At 40.2% G+C, this 21672-nt stretch overlaps 1 protein-coding gene across 1 annotated transcript in view; it reads left to right on the forward strand.

Moving 5' to 3' along the window:
• The window catches only part of LOC129740429 (transcriptional activator cubitus interruptus), a 181831-nt gene extending 161139 nt beyond the window's left edge, over window positions 1-20692 (forward strand). Inside the window, exons 2-7 of the mRNA XM_055732100.1 lie at window positions 929-1341; window positions 15601-16076; window positions 16142-16765; window positions 16836-17000; window positions 17065-17484; window positions 17546-20692. Of these exons, the coding sequence (XP_055588075.1) occupies window positions 929-1341; window positions 15601-16076; window positions 16142-16765; window positions 16836-17000; window positions 17065-17484; window positions 17546-19678 (4231 nt within the window). The 3' untranslated portion in view covers window positions 19679-20692. The remainder of the gene's footprint in view (window positions 1-928; window positions 1342-15600; window positions 16077-16141; window positions 16766-16835; window positions 17001-17064; window positions 17485-17545) is intronic.
• The last annotated feature ends 980 nt before the right edge of the window (window positions 20693-21672 follow it).

Here is a 21672-nt window from a genome sequence, read left to right on the forward strand (position 1 = left end):
ACATTTTTTAATCCATTCGTTCGCATGTTTGTATGCAATGCTAACGAATATGTTTTGAAGTGCGTATTTGCAATGCTTCACGTAAACTTAGTTAAGGCCTTGGGGAAAAGGAGAAGCAATTGATGGTTCTACCTCATGTAGATAAATTTCCAGCATCCAAAGTCCGCTCGACTCGAAAGTCAATTTTCCTTTCTCCCTACTCAACCCGCCGTTGCTTCAATCGTTGCTGCCCATATCGGGTACACAGTTTTTGATTGAAATATCGATTCGGTCACTTCCGGTTCGACCGGCCGGCTGGCGGTTTCTTTGCTTTAATCTTTGACTCTGGCGGGATTCCGCGCACCGCCCGTCAACAGCTGAGCTGTTTGGTTCACCTGGAGAGAGAGAATCAACAGCCGCGGTCTGGAAGCCAATCGCGCAGCATCATACAATTTGTGCTGCTGCCGTTTGAAGTCTAAATACCGTGTCAATATTTGATCTTGCCAAACCAGCCCGAAACATGTGAGAACGTGGACTTTGATCCATGGTCGCTATTTTCGTTGGGCTTGCCGCCATCCTAACATAATTTCATTTCTATGCAATCAAATTTTGCACAAACAATATTTTTCCACCGGCAGCAGCGGGTGGCACTACACAAGAAAAGGTCGTCCACTGGACCGAGACGAAAAAACCATCAAAGGATTATTTATTGGTCTCGACGAGAGGTATCAAATAACTGCCTCTTAGCGGTAAAACGAATTTGCACTCGCACGCTGGCAAGAAGCTCCTGATTAGCATATACGATGTGTGCATTAGAGATTGCTCCCGATTCGATCCCATTTTGCTGATCACTCTTCTACAAGCCCACGAGTCCGATCGAGCCCCCAAAATTTGCGTGTGTTGTTTGTTGTAATTTAATATTTTAATATTTTTTCTCCTTCTTCAACAGGCTGGTGGTTAATAACGCCAATTTCGCGGAGCTGCAGCTACTGAGTGCCCGTCGGGCTGCGGTTGCCGCCGCAGTGGCAAACGCCGAGGCAGCTGCCGCCGCTGCCGGTTCAGTATTATCCCAGCATCCTCCGGCGACAGTGCTTCCGCCGGTTACAGTGTCCCCGCCTGCCACCTCCAACGGAACAACCGACGGCCGGAGCAGCAGCGGGCCGGCACCGGCAGCAGGTCATCCAGGTGCCGGCGGTTCCAGTCCCCATGGTGCCGGTGCCAGCAGTCCACCGATGGCCGCTGGACAAACGACACTCCCATCGGTTCCGGTGCCGCATCCGGGCGATTTCCATCCCGCCTACAGGATACCCGGGTACATGGAACATCTCTACTCGCTGCAGCAGGCGTCCGCTTCCATGCATGGTAAGTTGATTGTTTGTTTGTTTTTTTTTTTTGTGATTTCATTTTTTCGGAGTATTTCCCTTCAAGGCGGACAGGGTTCAGTTTCTGCCCTATTTGAACCGAAGTTGAGCTCTTGTTTTGGCTACAGCACACGATCTGCGGAAACATTGGTTTTTCGATCTCCACATTTCTGGATGCGAAGTAGTTTTGCATCAGCGAAAAACGGCAGCTTCTGTATTGTGTTGTGCGAAAGCATGGGTCCCCTCCTCCGAACCGGGAAGATTGTTTATCCGGATCAGCACTTTCGATACTGGGCTGCGTGGAATGTGTTTTCGAATTTTGACACCACACAATACATTTTTTGAATAGATGGTTTTTGGAAAGAAGGAGCATACATGTTATAGTTTCTAAGAACATTCACTTGAAAAACATGCTGGATAAAACATCAAGAATTGAAAAAGTAAATGGGCAATTTGTAACAATTCAGCATATAATCTAATCGTTTGATTCATTTATATTTTCCAAAAATATACCTATACAGTAATGAGGCTTATTCTGCGAGGCACGTGACGTAACTCGGAAACGCTTAAAAAAAATAATTTCAGGTGAGCTTAGATGACCGATCGCAGCTCGACCGACCTAAACCTTCCAGCCTAAAAGGGCTACTGGAGCCATGTTACCATTTTCCACAACACAGTTTTTGGAGTGGAAATTCTTATTTCGATTGAACTGATTTTTAATACAAAATAACAGTGTCAAAAAGTTTTACTATAATGTTGAATATAAACTTTTTGACAGTTTTTCGTTTGTTCAAATGAGTCTTATGAAACACACTATTTTCTTAATTCTCCACCTTTTCAAACGGAAATGAGAAAGGTTTGTCGAAATCTTCTTGGGAACAGTTCGAAAATAAAGCATTACCTTCCTCGTGAACAAAAAGTGAAAATTATGTTTAGATACGATTAATGTCTCGTTATAGTATTTTCGCCGTTTCATCTGAATCAAAACAACAAAAACAGGTTTTAATTTTTCCTCAGTAAATTTTATATTAAAATTTCAACAAATGTCAAAAATATTAGGCGTTTTATTTCAGAATGTTTTCTAGTTCTAAAATCATGTTTAGATTCGAATTTCAAATTTGTATATCCTTAAGTTATCATTGTGGACAAAAAATCAGGCTCAGAAACAGGATTCCATAACATTAAAACCTCTTTTTTCAAAATCGGATTAAATTAGCAGAGAACTGTTTATGGCGTATCGCTCAAAATGATGAATACGGAGATGAGATCGTAACTTTGACTAGAAATCAGAAATTACCGAAAGAAGAGAATATACCACTTGATCGAACCAGCACTTTGTATGATAAATCACCATTTTTGGACGAATACGGAGTAATACGCATGGAAGGTAGAACCGAAGCAGCAGAATACATGGCGTACGACTCTAAATTCCCAATCATTCTCCCTAAAAATCATCTGATTACGTGGAAGTTAATCGAGTATTTTCATCAACAATCAGCTCATGGTAGCAGAGAAATGGTCGTGAATGAGATACGTCAGCGTTTCTATATAGGAAATTTGAGATCCATAGTGGAAAAAGTTTCCCGTGAATGCTTGTGGTGTAAGATTAGGAAAGCTAAACCTCATATACCACGAATGGCTCCTTTACCAAGACAGCGTATGGCGGCAGGAGCTGAACCATTTTCTTTCGTCGGCATTGATTATTTTGGACCATTGGAAGTTGCAGTTGGAAGGAGACGCGAGAAACGTTGGGTTGCGTTGTTTACGTGTATGACAACACGAGGAGTTCATTTGGGGGTCGCACACAGCTTGACAACAGAGTCGTGCAAAATGGCAATCCGCCGATTTGTGAAGAGGAGGCGTAGTCCAGTTGAGATATTTTCGGATAATGGCACAAATTTCATCGGAGCAAGTAGAGAATTGTATGCAGAAATCCAGAAAATTCACGCAGATTGTTCGGACACGTTCACAAACGCAAGAACACGTTGGTCGTTCAATCCACCTTCGGCCCCTCATATGGGAGGCGTATGGGAGCGAATGGTTCGCTCAGTGAAAGAAGCTTTAAATACATTGTTGGACGGTGGTCGGTTGACAGACGAAATCCTGTTGACAACACTGGTTGAGGCTGAAGATTTAATCAACTCGAGGCCATTAACTTATGTATCTACAAATTCCAGAGATGATCCGGCTGCATTAACCCCGAATCATTTCTTAAAAGGAGTCTCGGCAGAATGTTTGCCACCTCGAAATCCCGTAGAAACAGCAGCAGCACTAAGGAGCAAATATTGTCGAGCTCAACAGCTCGCAGATAAGATGTGGGAACGATGGTGTCGCGAGTATTTTCCGGGACTGAACAAACGACCAAAATGGTTCAACGAAAGTAGACAAATTAAACCAGGAGATTTAGTCTTCGTTATGGAGGACAATCATCGAAAACGAGGATTGGTGACCAAGGTGTTTGAAGGATCTGACAGTCGGGTGCGATCAGCAACAGTAAAAACCGACAAAGGAGAACGGAAGAGACCTGTCGCGAAGTTAGCAGTGCTTGAAATTATTGAGGAGTAAGCCCAGAAGTTTACCCCTGCTAGGCAACTTCAGGGCTTACGCGGGGGAGGATGTTGCAAGCACTTTTTGACCACCGTGCGGGACATGCGGAAAACAGAATGAGATAAAGGGAACACTAGAAAAATATTGTATCAGCTGTTTGCGATGTTTATGTTCATGGGCGCTGACATGTTTAGAAAGGTTGTTTTTGAGAGAATGGCGAATGTACCATTTTGGAAATAGTTCGTTGGAAATATAAAAGAAAGCGAAAAGAGCTAGTGCAAGAATTCCATTGTGATTGTAAAAATTGTGTTAGAGAGACGTGTAAGGAAATTGTAATATATTTTAAATGTGAATTCGAATGATATTTAATATTAGTTTTTTTAAGATAGGACAAATTATCGTTCCGACTGATTGGTCGACTAATTGTATTGTGGTGACCAACTGTATCTGAAGACGTACCGTGAGTAGATGTTAAATACGAACAAAACAATGACATTGAGACAAAATATTTCATTCGAATAGGTTGATGACTGAAGGAAACCGTTTGCATTGACAACATTCAAGTACATCTCATTGAGAACTTACCGTAAGTCACTTTTAATTGTACTTAAAGCAGAATTTGATGAACATTTTATTCAGGACTAAGCGCCCATCTAAGAACTGTGGTTTTGGACGGAAAATAAATAGAATCAGGGAGAAACTTGTTATGTAAGTTAGTGTAATAGGGCTTGATTATTATTATTATTATTAATACCAAAATAAATTGTAGCTTTAAATTGTCTCACGATAAATTTTGAGGATTTGTTTACTGAACCTGACTTCAACCTCCGGAATCCGCCACAGAACACTCTATCCGATTTTGAAAAAAGAGGTGCATTGGAAATTCTGTATTTAGGATTCAAAAGTTTCACAAATTATGTAAAAATTATAACTTTTTAATGAGGGTTCATTTTTGGTGTTTTTTTTTTCAATGTAAGCCTGTTTAGCTCATTGAAGGGCGAACACGAAATTATTGCGACACATTCAACAGGGCATAACTTTTTTTTACCATTGGATAAAAAACAACCAAATTTTGTACACTTTCTGATTGATGTGTATTGTTTACATGCTGTCAAACTCTAAGTCGTTCATTTTGATTCAACGAAAATGGAGGAGAACCAACGCGAGTAGAGAGAACAAATTCTTTCCAAACACCTGGAATTTCCGGAACTGTCGCACCGGCAGATAGGAAAAATATTGAACATTCATCATTCAACCGTCGCCATAGCGTTGAAGCGGTTCCAGGAGCGGTTAACGTTGGACCACGGCAAAGGAGCTGGAAGAAAACCGGGACCAGAAAACAAAAAGACGGAGAGAAAAGTGAAGCGGATGATTAAATTCAATCCCAACTGCTCAAGCCGTGATTTCGCTAAAAAGATCGGCATGTCGCAGAGCTACGCCCAGAATGCAAAAAAGAGAGCTCGACTACATAAGTAAATACAAGGTATAGAACTACCCAAACCGCGATGAGCGGCAACAATCGACAGCTAAAACTCGGGTACGGAAACTCTACGAAAAGATGCTGACAAAATATGGCTGCTGTGTGATGGACGACGAAACGTATATAAAAGCCGATTTAAAGCTAATTCCGGGGTTGGAGTTTTTCACCGGCAAGAGAAAGTTCGATGTGGACGACAAATTTAAGAAATGTCGAAGTTCGCCTACAAATATCTCATTTGGCAGGCCATCTGCTCTTGCGGACTGAGGAGTAAGCCTTTCGTGACAAAGGGCACAGTAAATGGCGAGATCTACAAATCTGAGTGCCTCGGAAAGCGCCTTTTTCCGTTCTTGCAGCAGCACGACGAAGCTCCGCTATTTTGACCAGATTTGGCATCGAGCCACTATTCTAAAAGTGTCCATTTTGTTCCAAAGGACATGAACTTTGATGGAGTGCATCAACCGAAAATGCGTTCAATTTTACACTCAAGGCTCCATCGATTAACTTTTCTTTTGATTTTTGAAGTAAATACATGTATAAAACTACCCTAGAATTTTTATTCGATTCTAAACGTCAGAAGAAAATTGGCATGACATTTTCTGGGTAGCAATAATTTCGTGTTCGCCTTTTATTGAAAGTTTCTGAAAACATTTGGATGTTCTTATAGATTTCTTCATCTCTATTTTGTAATAGCTTGTCATACTAGAAGCTTCTGCCCAAATGTTTCCATCGCAATCGTGCAGTCAGAATCATCCACCTCTACGTCCTTCGATTTCGTGAAGAATTGCGGCCCGGGTAACGTTCCTGAATCATGTTTGACGTGGGTGTCGTCGTTCATTAGGATGCACCTGTTGCTGTTGTCCACAATCCGTTCGTAGTGTTTCCGTGTCCTTGTTTTTGCCCGAGATTGTTGTTCTACTGATTTCTTAGGTACCTTCCGCTTCTTGTACGTCTTCAATGAGCTCCTGGGCTTGATTCTCTGACGCATCCCAATGCTGGTTTAAACTTTTGAGTGACTACTTTAGCATCCAACTGGGGCTGACTGGAACCAGGTTTTCTTCCGGATCTAGGAAACTCCTTCAAGGACGGCTCGTTGCCATATTTGTCGATGATATTTTTCACGATTTTGTGGTGTAGTTTCAACCGTTTTGCGATTTGGTTGTAGGTAACACCCTTTTCAGTGCACCAAGTGAGCAGAGTTTTCTTTCTAGTTTCAAGATCAATACGAACCATATCGAAGATGGAAAAAACTAATCCAAACAAATTTATTGCACAACGCTTTTGAAACATGAAAACAAACTTTTCCTTGCATGCACCCAAAAAAATGTTCACTCATTTTTGAGTAAACTAGTTATAAAAGTTGCTTATGACTTAAGATACAGTTCTTATGGAACACACGATCAGAATCCGAAATCTAAAATACGGTTACCCTAATGCACAGATGAACCTAAAGTATCGCATTAGACGCAATTTACGCAATTTACGATCGATGTCGCTGCCAAGGCTAGGAAACTGAAATTGGCGTGAAATTATGGTGTTCCTCTGGAGTAACACTTCAAAATATTGATGAATTCGACTCCATCCACGGCCGAATTTTGTTTGTTTGATCAAGGTGTGAAAACGTTTTCTAAACCAATCCCATCGGCGCGGAGTGACGTGCCTCCCATATTCGATAAGGCTGAGTAACTATATAAAGAGGATCGCACAATAATTTTTTGATTAGGTTGCTTATGTACAAGGACAAGCACGTGCTAGTTCAATCAAAATTTGGCAATCGAAACGACCCAAGCTTCTTTCGTACGGTGTTTGGGGATGCTACCGAGATACGTGACTTAACACACTTGGAAGCAAGAAGGATTTGGATATTTTCTTGTCTTGTGCTAGATATCTAAGTTTATAACGGATCAAAGTTTGCGACCATTTTTCAACAGTTAATAACATTCCTACGATATGTTATTCGACCAAAACAATTCTAGAACCCTTTGGTATCTTTTTGCCGTTATTAACGCCATCTTTGTGTGAAAATAGAAACTGATCCGACATCTTCATAAGGAATTTGTTACTTTAACTAACACAGATTTTTATGGAGACAGGATAAGGCTCCGTAACGTACAGAGGCTATATAGAATTCTAGCTCGAGAGGACGAATTCCAGAAAAGTAATTTCGTAGACCAGTGCGACTAAATTAAGCCTTCAGCAGATTAGAAGCAGCTGCGTGGTACCCCGGTAGATCAACAGCATGCAGCGGTAATTGATGTTTACCTCCATTGCGTATGCAAACATCGTGGTGCCGCCGATTGCAGTTGTGTGTTGACACGTATAAATTGCAGTCATGTAAAAATGAACTCTTGATTAATACAGTTCTGGTGCCATCTTCCATCGCCACACCGGGCGCATCTTTTCGCTGAACGCTTAACCAAAATACGGCGGCGCGGATCTCGCTTTCGCACACCCATAAATTTAATTTACGAGCTTACTACTGAGAGCGCGTTGCACGATCAAGTCATTCACAGAATTTCGCACATAATTTCGTTTTAAAATCTATCAACCACCAGCTCCCTGCATAGCTACGGTGGTGTTCTGAGGAAAAACGCATCGGTCAATCGTGAACAGCACGCTAATGGGCGACATCTTTATAAATGTACTGGTCCAGAAGGAGCTAGGTACGAGAGATAGGCTGTTATGGGGTTGAACTATGTATATTGATATACCTACAAATGCAGTGGACTAGCTGTGCTGGACAGGCGTGAAATGTTACGAAATTAGAGTGAAAATTAAGTCATTTGCCAACTTCATCCCCGGGAACTTGTCTCTCTGCTTCGAAATCGATTATCGACCATGGATTGACGAATATCTACGCACCCTGCAGGATTAGACCCAGCGATAGGTGTTTCTCGACTTAAAGAACGTGATTAAACTATAATTAGCGATTGCCATGAAGCTTATCGAATAATCAAATTTCGGATTCCTGTCATATGTATCAAGATGTACGGCATATGCTGGGGTGTCTCCTTAACTTGTGATTTGTTTTGTTATTGCGGGTGCTGCTGCATCGATTTGTTTTGATTGTGGCAACGACTCCCGAATCGAAGCGCTTCGGAATGTCCATTTGTTTGCCATACTGATGTCCGAGCTACAACCAAACAACGAACGCCGAACGGAAGTTGTCTTCATCATTTGGGCCTAGTGTTGGCTAGTAAGATGTTGAATTTTTCGGTCAGAAAGACTTCGATATTTATAGTAAACTACCTTACCCCTGCTAGCTCGCTTCCTCTACTCAACTGCTTTTGTGTATAAAGAGAACGCGTAGCGTTTGGAACACGTTCGTTCGACGCAAAAGTATAGTACACAGTAATGGGGCCCATTTGCTTGCCGAACGCGTCTTCTAAAGTTCTATCTGTTCCGAGGAAGCCGATCGACAGCAACCATTCGGGAAAGTAATCCGTTTGGTCCCAGCTACTTTGTAGTTAGTTGGTATAGAACCTAGAGCTAGATATTGGCGATGCATCATTTACGATCTCTTCCTGCTGTTTATTGTTGATGTTTTTTCGTTCTCTCCGTCATTACTCGCTCCCCATTTGTATAGTAGGCATAGAGTTTGAGACTTATTTGTGTTGCAGTTAACATGCGGTTACGTGTGAGAAAGAGTTCAAACAAAGTTATGGCCACGTGATTAACCAAATGAGCCGTTTTGGTGCGTGGTTCAGCAGAAGAAAGGAATGAATGATTTCTCCCGATTTGTTTACCCATATCGTCAAGGGAATGCCACGGAATCGTCAACCGAAAAACGATCACACTAAGAATGCAATTATTCCGCTCGGGATAATGACTTCTCGAAACATGGGGAAATTGCTTGAATCAAACGAAGTTCGAATTGAAACCCACCCGAATCACGGGAAGGTTCATTTCTCCTGTAATCTGGGACGAAATTTCAAAGAGTGCACAGGTACTCTAACAATCGTCCCGTATTACGGGAGATCTTTAACGTCAACCGTTTTCTGTCCCGCGCTTTTTCATTCCGTGTCAAGTTGAAGAAGAATCAAAACGGTTTGTGCCAAGAAATTTTAGTGTAAAGTGGAATTAATTTCCCATATTTCTTAGTTTTGATTAAACAACAAGAATGCCTGAAAGCTTGATCGAAGGAACCATTTATTCAGGAGGACCTACCGGCGGAGTCGGGAATGCCAACATTTTGACGAATTGACCGTCGCAGCATTTATTATTGCACCAGGATGCTGGGCGAAACATCAAGACATCCACAAGGACCAGCAGTCAGCGGGTAGGTAAGGAGATATTTTTCAAATGATTCATTAAGTGACTAAAAACTTAACACTTCGTTGTTGTTTTTTTCAGACGCATTACCGGGAAAACTAAAACATACTCCACGTCCGGCAGCTTAGTTAGAATAATGAATAACTTAAAATAACTCATCTTGTTAATAAATGTTTTTTTAGAAAGCTTAGATTTATGTATTTTTTGCTAAATAAATCCTTAATTTTCATTTGAATCTCGAAAAGAAGCAGTCTCGAGCCTACAGATGCAATTCGAAATTCCCCGCTAACCACAGGAGAAACCCGTTTCGATCATACAGGGAAGTTTGACAGTTTTTTTCCTGTAGTGTTTTTCTGTCCTGAGATCGTCCTGTAATTTTCAGCTGTTGAAAATACAGGACAAATTTGTCCCGACCACAGGAGAAAAGATTAAGTGTGATAGGTATGCTTGTTGTTGACCATCAGCGCTCATCAACCGAAGCTGAAGTCAGTTTGGCAAAGGTGATTTTACGTAGGAGTTGTTTATATTTTTCTTCACCAGTAGTGGGATGCATTAATTGCTTCATTGTTTGTTGAGCTTTACGTTTTTTTTTTGGAAACATTCCTAAGATAGAAACTCATAAATTAAATCACTTTGGAATCGAGGTTGTTGTTTGTTGTTTTGAAAATGACTAGCTTTGATCACTATATATTTTAACATATCACAACATCTTCAAAATTATTGTTTTGATGCCAATTAGCACAAAAGGCTTAAACATCAATAACAGTGATTTTTGTTTGGACTCAATTAAATTTTTCAGCGTTTTCTTCTAAAACAAATATACTCAAAAGATGGACAATGTGGCTGCATACATTTAGGGTCAAAAATTATAAACATTTCTCAATATTTTTTGACCTCAAGAACAAATGAAACTTTATCTTCATGCAACTCCCTAGGTCCTCCCACTGTTCCTATGTTCTTTTTTTAATCAAACTTAACCAAAAATTAACATAGAACAACAGAAAACAACCCATTTGCTTTTTTTTTTTTTTTAATATAAACATTTATTTTTTATTCGAAGGCTCATTTGCTGTGGAGCCTAAGGAGCCGAATTATGTTTTATGTTTTCCAGAACCCATTTGCTTCTTAATGCTATCATTTCATTAGGGGAGATGTTTGTTTGTGAGTCTTATTTTAAAACTTTAAAACTACATTTTAAGTAATATAAAAAATCAAATTATATTGTTGTTATTGTTGTTAATAATAGTTTTGATATGATGCCATATAATACTTTCAAAATTTCAAGAAATTCAAAATTTTTTTATTGAAATCTACTGACTGACATTCTGATATTTTCTCTTCTAAAGCTCTTAAAACAGATTCAGATAAACCTTATTCATGATAAGCTATCTGATATTTTATTTCGGTTCTCATATTGAATACTGAATCAATTGGATACCGTTAACATTTTTATTAGAATGCGCTGAATTCTAGATTATATGTCCTATCTAAAAAATGCATGTTTTTATTCGATTTTTTATGTAATGTAAACAAGAATCACACGAAAACTTTTTCTCTTGTTACATCTTCTGTCTAACCGCACAGAATAAACGCACAGAAGTTTATCAATAAACCGAATAAAATGGTGACATCTTTTTCTGGCATTTTTCCCGCATGGGGCAATTCCCGATTTTCAAAAGGTAAAATTGAGCTAAATATTAAAAGAAAATATTTTCGCAATTAAATAAAATAAGTTCTTCGAGGCCATGTCGTTCGTCAGACATTTGATTTTTGAACTTACGTTTTTGACAGGTTTTCGCCGCAAACAAAATAATTGATTTCTTTTTTTTAGCTTTTTTAAATGTTTTATCAATAAAATGAAAATTTGAAGTACGGTTATGATTATTTTTGATTTTTAGGTACTGTAAACTAAATTGAAAACAGCTGAAAATAAGTAAAGTCACGTAGAAAAAAAATCTCATTGTTCAATCTATTTAAAAACTACCATTGATCATAAGATTTTTGTTAAAATAGCTTTTTAGTAAATTTATCGATCGAGGTAAGACTTCATGGCCGAATAACTGAATTCATATCTCTCGTTTAACGTTCTATCAAAATTAAATATTTTTCATCAAATAATCCGATATTTTGGTCGGACTCTTCAAATTAACTCCCCCAGTGTAAATGTGTTTGATAGATTTCTGCTAATTTTTTCGAGTTTCGTTTCAATATAACGTGTTTTTCTGAAAAAAAAATGAGCTTCTGATGCCGATTCGAACTTCGTCAATTCTGAACTAGTGTATAATTCCAGTTATAAGATAGATGATAAGCTTAAATCTTAGTTATTGAGATGTGGATTCAATTGAAGGCTGTCTGATTTCAACATATGAATTCACATCACAATTCAATTTTTTTTATTTTGAATTGAATTTTTATATTTCTTCATCCAGCTTTTTAAGTTCTTTTTTTTTCAGATATTCGGAAAGAAAGTGCACAATGGTAAAAATCTTTAATTAATTAACGCTATAAAAGTTAACTACCAAGACTTAACGTATTAAAACTTCACAGTTGTGAGACGTTTATTAAATTTAAAAACATTTTTATATTCACTGCAGTGCACAATATGCTTGAGCAAAGAAATAAGCTAAGTTTGTGGTCGAGACATTTCGATTTTTCGAATATTTTCGACTTTTCCCGGCATTTTACTCATTAATGTAAAATCCCGACATTTTCATGCTCCTCCCAAATGGTTAACAATCCTGGAATAAACGACTATAAATTGTAAACCTTCTGAGAGAAAGTTCAGTCATGTTGAAATGAATGTATTTTAGGATTTCAAAGTATTTAATAATCCAAAAAAAAATTCCCGGTTTTGATTTGAAATTCCCGGTTTTTTCCCGGTTTTCCCGGTCTCATTTTAAATTCCCGGTTTTTTCCCGGTTTTCCCGGTTCGCTGGCCACCCTGAAACCTCCAACTTCAAACCAAACTTAGCCTATTTGAAACTCAATTTATAGGCTTTCAAACGTAGAAAACGGCCTCCAAAGCTGTTCCAACCTCCAACCTCCAAAGCTGTTCCGGCCAATATGACCCGAAGCGCCCAATTCAAACATCTTCATTATATTTCCAATATACTGAAGAACTGGGAATTTTGACAGACCAAGAATGTTCTATGAAAATGATGATCAAATTAATGACAAAAAAAAATAAAATTTGAGTTTTGAAAATAGATTCATTGGGAAATGAAATACAGCTAAGCAAAGCAAATATTGGATGTCGTTTTTTTAAAGTAAGAGTTTTTTTTCTACCGGAAGACCTGAGATAGCGTTCAAAACTTTCCTGGATAGATGGATTCTTGACTATTTCAAACATCAAAGAAACACTTAGGGGAGATGGGGGCATAATGGCCACCTTAAGGAAAACGGTTATTTAACCATAGAAAATAGGTATAACATGGAGGTTACATTATTGTTTCGTGTTCAGACACTTGAAAAGCCTATTCCCTAACGGGCTGAAACGTGAAAAACTAGATGAAAACGTTAAAAAATGCATTTTAAAAAATTTTGCCAAAAGCTGAAAACCAGCCACTGTGGAGGCATAATGAGAACCCCCCCTGAGGCAGTATGAGCACCATTAATCAAAGCAAGATGTTCGTTTTTGCCGGGGAATCTAGCAGCGAATTCATTTCGATGAAGTCGGTGAGCCGTAGATTCATCAAACAAAGCAATAACAAAATAATGTAGGTCTGTTTGTAGAATACAAACAATTCACGCACGCTCATACATTAAGTGCTTTGTTCGGAGGATGATGCTACTAGCCGTATAATGTAACAATAAAAAAATCGATCATGAATTGTGAATGGAAAAAAATCACCTCGAACAGAGATCTAACTTTAGTCTTTTGATTACCTCTCCGACACCTTACCAATAGGCTAAATCGTCGGATGAAAACTAGTCAAGGTGTGGCGCTATAAATCAATTTTAATTCGCTGCTAGATTCTACGGCAGAAAATGCTCATTATGCCTCGATAATATGGTGCTCTATATGCCCCTAGTCAACAAATTTAAGTAAAAACGTGTTTTAAAATTGATAAAAGTGAAAAATCAAAAATTTTATGATGGTAAAAATTGAGAAACAATGTGTACATTATGTTGCAGTGCGTACATTATAGATCAATGTTATTTTAAGATCATAAGAGCTTATTTCGTGGTGCTCAAAAATTATAATATTTTCGTAACTTGAGAACCAAGCTAGTTTTTTTTTTTTAAATATCTCTGTAAAGATGATAAGGAGATTCCTTTTTTTGTGAAAAATTAATACTATAGGAAGTACGAAACAAATCCTCATGAAAATTTATTTAAGAAAATACGTACTTTCGTAAAAAAGCGTAGTGCTTATTATGCCCTGGGTGCTCGTTATGCCCTCATCTCCCCTAAATACAGAAAAGCTGTCAGAAGTTATGAGTAATCTAAAAATAATACTAAAAAATAAAACTTTTTGCATTCTGAACCAGTTTCTGATAACCTGGATAAACATATCGAATTTATTTTGAAATGTAGAGTAATAAGAATTAAAAACCTACACAATGAATATAATATTATCAAAATCGTTTAACATTTTCAGTCAGAAGATATATTTATAGATTTGCAAAAGGCTTTGGAAGGTTAATGATGATTATCTGCAAAAAATAAATGTTGATCAAAGTTACCCCCGTGATCAAAGTATGTCAAACACTTATCAGCACCTAGTCTCAACAAAATGCCATATAATATACATAAATGTACACATGTTTGAAATGTACTAAGTTTTTACTCTGATATTATGAGGAAAATGTTTATTTTCATTTTCATAGTTTTCCGTCTCGCCGACGAAATATTTTTTTGGGGTATTTTAACAAACATATGGAACAGTATGTTAGACTAAACTATGTACTGTGTAGCTTATTTGGCGACTCATGCTCCCAAAAATTTATCGATTAAAGCTACCATGAATGCATAATTTGTCTAACAAAAGAAACAAAGTTTCGAATTTTAAAAAGTTAGTAAAAATAAATATGTACTTAGCTTGGGTACTTTTCTTGGGTACTTTTACCGAGTCAACAAGAGACGGAATCGGCCGAGACACCAGCTTGAGCATCGAATTCCTTGAACCCAGAGGGTCCCCTTTTTCCCATGTCGGTTGCTTCATATTGGTATCACAACTGGGGTCTTCTTCTTCTTCTTCTTCTTCTTCTTCTTCTTCCGTACCGAAATAACGTTTTACACTTGATTTTTAATTATTTTCGAAACTTTTTTCAAAAGCTTGAAATTGAGAGCCTGAAAAAAACACGTCAGTTTCCTGCCGTAGACTACTTAGATCCGCCGTTTGAAGGTGATATCAGATACGAATAAGATACAACAGCTCACCGGCAAGACTTGAACCCTCAATTTCTGTTTCAATACAACGGCGCGTTACACCACAGCGAACGTGACAAACTAGGATTCAGCATGCGTACAAGTCGAGCTCCTTCAGTCGACTGCTGGAACTGCCATTGATACACTCCATGCATATCTCACATGTGTAATTTGTCCACTATTGATCTCTCCACCTCTTTTAACGCTTCTAGTAACCGTTAGTTCAAATCCATCTGTGGTTCAAATTCTAAGCATATTCTCCGTCAGAACTCAGTATTGAAACAAGCCAGATAGATCTGACTGGGAGTTTTTTTTTCCAGACCTAAGCTTCAACGCCCAATGCTTCATGCATTACAGTGAGAAACCATCTTTCATGCGTGAACGCTGAGTTTTTCTTTAACCTAATGTGGGAGGATTGATTTGAATCGGGATTGACAACCTATTGAATATTTATAAATTTGATATAAATAAGTAATGTGTGCCCGAGAATGGAGTGCTCTCCCCATGGGTCGTTTAATCAGAGGGTTCTGTCGGAATATAATGATTTCGTGATTTTCTATCAGTACATCAACTATCCCTTTCTAACCATTCCAGGTCTCGGCTTATCGTCGGAGTACATCAACGCACGGAATGCCATCGCGGACCTGCACCCGGCCAGCTCCTTGGCTAGTGCCGACTTCCACTTCAGTATCGACGCGGCCAGCAGACTCAACAGCCCCCGGCCGGGTAGCATACGGGCCAGCGTCAGCCGCAAACGACCGCTCTCCTCATCGCCATACTCGGATGCGTTTGATATTGGCTCGATGATACGATACTCGCCCAATTCGCTCGCTTCGCTGATGAACGCCTCGCGCAGCAGCAGTGCCAGCGGATCGTATGGGCATCTTTCGGCCAGTGCGCTCGGGCCGGCACTCGGCGTCCACAGCACCATGCCCCCACACTTACAACATCTGCTACGAAGTAGTGGATTTCTGCATTCCCTGCCCGGTCATCATCCTCCTACGGCCAGCATGTTCTCACTGTCACCGCACCATCCCCTACATCCGGGCCATTCCCTAACAAAACAACAGGTACAGCTAACACCCTTTAACACATGAAAATGTCACTCATCTAATGGACTTTTACCTTCACACAGCAAATCACTGATCTCTCGAGTAAAAAATCAGAACAACCTTCGTCCACCAACCAGGTTACCCGCGTCGAAGCCGATAGCGCTAGCAATGCCCAGCAGAAGAAATCTCGCGCCAAGCGAGAGTCATCGATATCGGTCCCAATGCACAAAGGCAGCCCACCCAATGGTTCGGCCATGATTACCTCCAATCACCAGCTTAGCCCTACTTCAACACAGGGCATGACCAATGGAACCAGCACGTCAACGGCAGCGACTTCAACGACCCATCATAACCATAACCACCATCACTACGGTGGAGGCGGAGGTTCCGGTTCCAATGGACTCAACCTAAGCCCGATGCACATGATGGAAACGGGCGGAATGGGTTCCAAGGTCGATTCGACCGATCCGAAAGACGAGCCCGGCGATTTCATCGAAACCAACTGTCACTGGCGAGATTGCTCACTGGAGTTCAACACCCAGGACGAGCTGGTCAAGCACATCAACAACGATCACATCCACGCCAACAAGAAGTCGTTCGTGTGTCGCTGGGAGGACTGTTCCCGGGACGAGAAACCCTTCAAGGCACAATACATGTTGGTAGTGCATATGCGTCGGCACACGGGCGAGAAGCCGCACAAGTGCACGGTAAGCGTACTTCATAATTCTCCGATAGGGTCATAAACTGATCATTTGTTTTCGTTTTCTTCTTCTACAGTTTGAAGGTTGTTGTAAAGCATATTCCCGGTTGGAAAATCTTAAAACTCATCTACGGTCTCACACCGGTGAAAAACCGTACACATGCGAGTATCCCGGTTGTAGCAAAGCGTTCAGCAATGCTTCTGATCGTGCCAAACATCAAAACCGAACCCATAGTAATGAGGTAGGCTCCTGCAAGCTTTAAACCTCTCTCTAAGTAAACTCTAACATTTCCTTATTTTCTTCAGAAACCCTACGTTTGTAAGGCTCCCGGGTGTACCAAACGGTATACGGATCCCAGTTCGTTGCGAAAGCATGTGAAAACGGTCCACGGGGCCGAGTTCTACGCGAACAAGAAGCACAAAGGTAACGGGCATCATGGTGGAAGTGGAAGTGGGGGCGATGGTGGAGACGATGGGGATCACATGTATGATGGTAGTCCACGAAGCGAGGACATGCAGAGTGGCAAGACGACCAGCATGAGCAGTCCAAGCATCAAATCGGAATCCGATGCCCATTCACCGGGACAGCCTCCGATCAACAGCCCCATGTCGATTTCGGCACTTACCGCTGGGCTGGTTGATGATTACGACGGTAGTCCAATGCAGTTGGGAAGCTTGAACGCCATTGATGATCCTGCTTGGCCATACGTGGATGAAGACCTTGAGGTAAGTTGCAGAATGATGGTTTTTGTGGAATTTTCTTTTACATTTTTTCATATAATTACAGGTCGCCGATCTACCATACGTTTTGCGGGAAATGGTTGACCTAGGTGGTCCGACTACGGCAGGAACTCGCTCCAGCGGTCCACGGAATAGGTTCAAGAACCGGCTCAGTAACAAAGGTTCTTTGATGAGCAACCCCCTCTCCAATATACCGGAAACCAACAATCAGCGTAACTTCAGCTTAGGTGAATTGAACCGGAGGATTATCGATCTCAAGATGGAACCAGGGACAACGCCTCCTCCTCAGCCTTCCCCAATCTCCAAAAACTGTCAGCCGACTGACTTGGGTAACCTGAGACCCCCAACAGGTCCTTCCTGTACCAACACAATGATGACGAATGCCTACCTGAATCCCGCTCAAGTTCGGCGCGATAGCAACAACAGTACAACTAGTAGTTCCTACTACAGCATGCGATCAGCGGACATCAGTCGTCGTAGCAGCCAAGCTTCGCAGCAGAGCTCTATCTCTACCATGCGTCCTAGTAGTTACTACAACTCTTCCTTCTACGATCCGATCTCACCTGGAAGCTCTCGACGATCAAGCTCGATGTCAACGGTGACGAACGGAGGACAAAGCTTGCCGCCACCGCCCTCTTCACATTTGATCGCAACTCATCTGCAACGATTTAGCCAAGACTCAATGGGTAGCAATCATCCTGCAGCTGGTTCATCGCGTCACTCAATCCCGAACATGAGTGGTGGCAGCTTCTATCATCAATCACAAATGCTTGGGCAGGTTGACCGACGCATGTCTGAACCTTTGGCTGCCAATCATCAGCACGGGCTGAACTTCGGACCAGGCTTTGGTCCTGGGCCTTCAAGGCCTAGCTCTGCCGCACCTCGGAGTTGCACAGTAACATCAGGTGCTGTATCCAAGGCACCATCTCCGCCATCGCAAAAACTTCACCCGAATCAGGAGGTAGTACTCGACGAAGTCGAAGAAGACGAGATGGTGGAAAACAAGCTGGTTATTCCGGACGAAATGCTACAGTATCTGAACGAGGTAGCTGACCAGGAAACCAAGACTACTGTGGCCCAAGGAATGTCAACGCCAAATTCTACAGCCCCCGCTGGATTCCAGGCTGAGAATTCACCACAAGGTACTTCCGGCGCAACTCAACCACAAGCAGCGTCTTTCACACAACCTCAAGTAAACCTAAATAACGTCCTCATGAGTCCACAATCTCAGTACAGCAACGATGATTGCAGTGTAATGAGCAACGTGATGTCTCCTCAGACTCCCCAGCAACAGATGATGTCTCCAATGTTGCCAGAATGTGCCAATACTCCGGCTAACTTTGTACCTCAACAATCACAACAACGAACGAACGTTCAATGTCAGATGCAAAACTTTAACCGTCCCAGCTTCAATTCTCAACAACAACCCTTGCAACTACGCCAGATTGCTTGCTCCAACCTAATCGGATACTTCCATCGTACTGATCAGAGTGCTCAACATTGCTGCCTAGCCATGATGATGCAAGGTTCCTTGCACATCAATCAACCTTCTGGATCCAACTCTAACACACACCAATACAAAAATCCTTTCAGTGTTACCTTTAACTCCAACCAAATACCCACTACCCGACAACAGCCCCCTGTTCTCAACGATCCCACCAATCCAAACCAGGTTAACGTAGAAATTCAGTGCGGCGACATCAGCCAATCACAGCTTTCGCCAGCGGTAGCTAATCTCTCAAAACCATCCACCAATCCAGCCCCTAAGCCCAATCCAACGCAACCCACCAGCAAACCCATGGAGAGCAGTCTTCAAACCCCTCCACTTCCCTCCACACCAACCGGATTCGGTGAAACCGGTGCAGCAGCAGCTACTGTTGCTGCTTCAGCTACCACCGTGAACCAAACAACAATGGGTTCGGACACCTACCAGCGCACCCTGGAATACGTCCAAAACTGCCAGAACTGGGCCGAATCGGCCTCAGATATGGTTAGCAGCAGTACCCACCCTTCAGCGGCAGCAGCGATCGCCGGAGCCAGCTCCCCTGCCACCGCAGCCGTAGCTCCGGTTGCCGCCGTTGTTGAACCACCTCCATCCTCGAACCTGATCATCAACGATATGAGCACATCGCTCAGTTCCTACTTCGAGGAAGACCGGTACCTGCAGATGATTCAGTGAATGTTCATGGCTAACCCCCCTCGTTTACAGTTTTCCTTAATTCTTTCTAATATCCCGTTGGTTGGAGCGCTATTTAGAACGTTCTAGAATGTGATGACGACAGGTACCTTCTTGCTTTAACAACTTCAACTTAATCAAAACTTTTAACTGAGAAAATCACTATAGAGGTTCCAACTGAAATTTCTCTAACTTTTTCCAATCCTTACTCAAGTTCTTCCAACTCAATTGCATTTGAGACTTATTGTTGTTTCTGATTGTGTGTTTGTACGAATCCATCTATTGTTAAGAAAAGGTGGCACGCTCACGTGAAACTAGTGATAATTTTTTCTTCCACACCTTAGACGTAGCAGTTTTTCGGTAGCGATTGTTTATAAACATTTTTTTGCTTAGTGTTTAAACTCAGTGACGATTTCACACCTCTATATAAATCTGTATGTATAGGACCATTTTTTGGGCGTTGATGCGCGTAAACAAGCATTTGATAGATATAGTTAGATTATTGTTTTCACTTTGATTTTTTCTCTGTGCAAACAAAGACACCAGATTTCTTACATTTCAAATAATTAATTCGTTGATCTGAATTATATAAAGTTCGATTTTTTCGAACCACAACTCAAAATTGTTTGTAAGAATAGGTGATTTCTCGTCTCGCTCTCTCCCTCTCGATGGGGGACGATAAATAAGATTTAAGAAACCGAAATTATTATAGAAAAATATGCATTTCGTTGATAAGCACCCCGACAAACCCGTTTAAAACCGATATAGCACAAATGAAAGTATCGCTACTGCACAAAACAAATAAAATATCTTAAACGATCAAAAGAGTCTTGATTAGTTGATAAGCTGCATAGATAGATTTTTTATACTTAACGTATTCGTGTAAAGATTGTTTCGTACGTTTCATTTTTGTGCTGTTTCTTAAAGTGTAAATAACAGACTTGATTATGATAAGCTTTAAACATAGAATTAAGACAAAACGAGAAATAAATTAATGATTTTTTTTTTCTAAAACAAGTTTTGGTGTGACATTATTACTTCGAAATACTTCCCAAATGTCATTATTTATTAGATGAAAATAAACTAAACAAATACAATTTTACTTAAATAATCCAAAAGGATAAAATTCCCAGAAAACATATAAACGATTTCTATAATATAATTATCATTCAGGTCAGAGTTCCTTGTCGTTTTAAAATAACGAAAAATAGTACATCCTCAACATTTCTCCATACGTTTAATATCTACGCATACAAAACCGCCGAAATCTAGGCTTTAACTGTTATACAGGTACCTATTTGGAATTTTAAATATCCAGCTGCCTTTCGAGCATATCGAGAAAAAGATAGTAGAATTTTTCTAAAAAAGCACGTGGTTTGAAAGTTAAATGCAATGTTGATATTATCGAACAAATATTATTCATGAAAAATGATACGGCGATCTTTAATGCACTCTTAATTATGTACCCAAAATAACTTCTAAAACTTGAAAGAGCTTTGAAAAATACGCACAGAAAAAAACATTTCCAGACTTTTCCTCTGGTTGAGATGACCACTTTTATTTCTAAATGAAATTGAATTTTGAAAAAAAAAATCCATGTTTTCTGTCTTTTATCTAGATGCATATAATAAACATGGTAGGTTCATACCTACTAAAGATTATTCTGATTCTCAACGCTGAACATTATTGATGAACTCTGATTCTGATATCTCAAAATTATTTCAGATTCTGAGTTGCCAGATTTCAGATTAAGATTTCCGTCTCATATTTCAGATTTAGATTCAGATTTCAAACTCAGATGTCGGATACTGGTATCAAACATATTCGGATTCGGAATTTTCTTTGAAATTACAAAACTTTTAAATTGATATCGTGGTCAAATATAAGATCAGATTGAACAAAAAAAATAATCACATCAATATTGGGGGTTCAGATCAGTAGTTGATATTATGGCAAAAATGAACACTGATCTTAATTCGATATTTTAATATCAGATA

Source organism: Uranotaenia lowii, chromosome 1 (genome assembly GCF_029784155.1).
Source record: "Uranotaenia lowii strain MFRU-FL chromosome 1, ASM2978415v1, whole genome shotgun sequence".
Lineage (NCBI taxonomy): Eukaryota > Metazoa > Arthropoda > Insecta > Diptera > Culicidae > Uranotaenia > Uranotaenia lowii.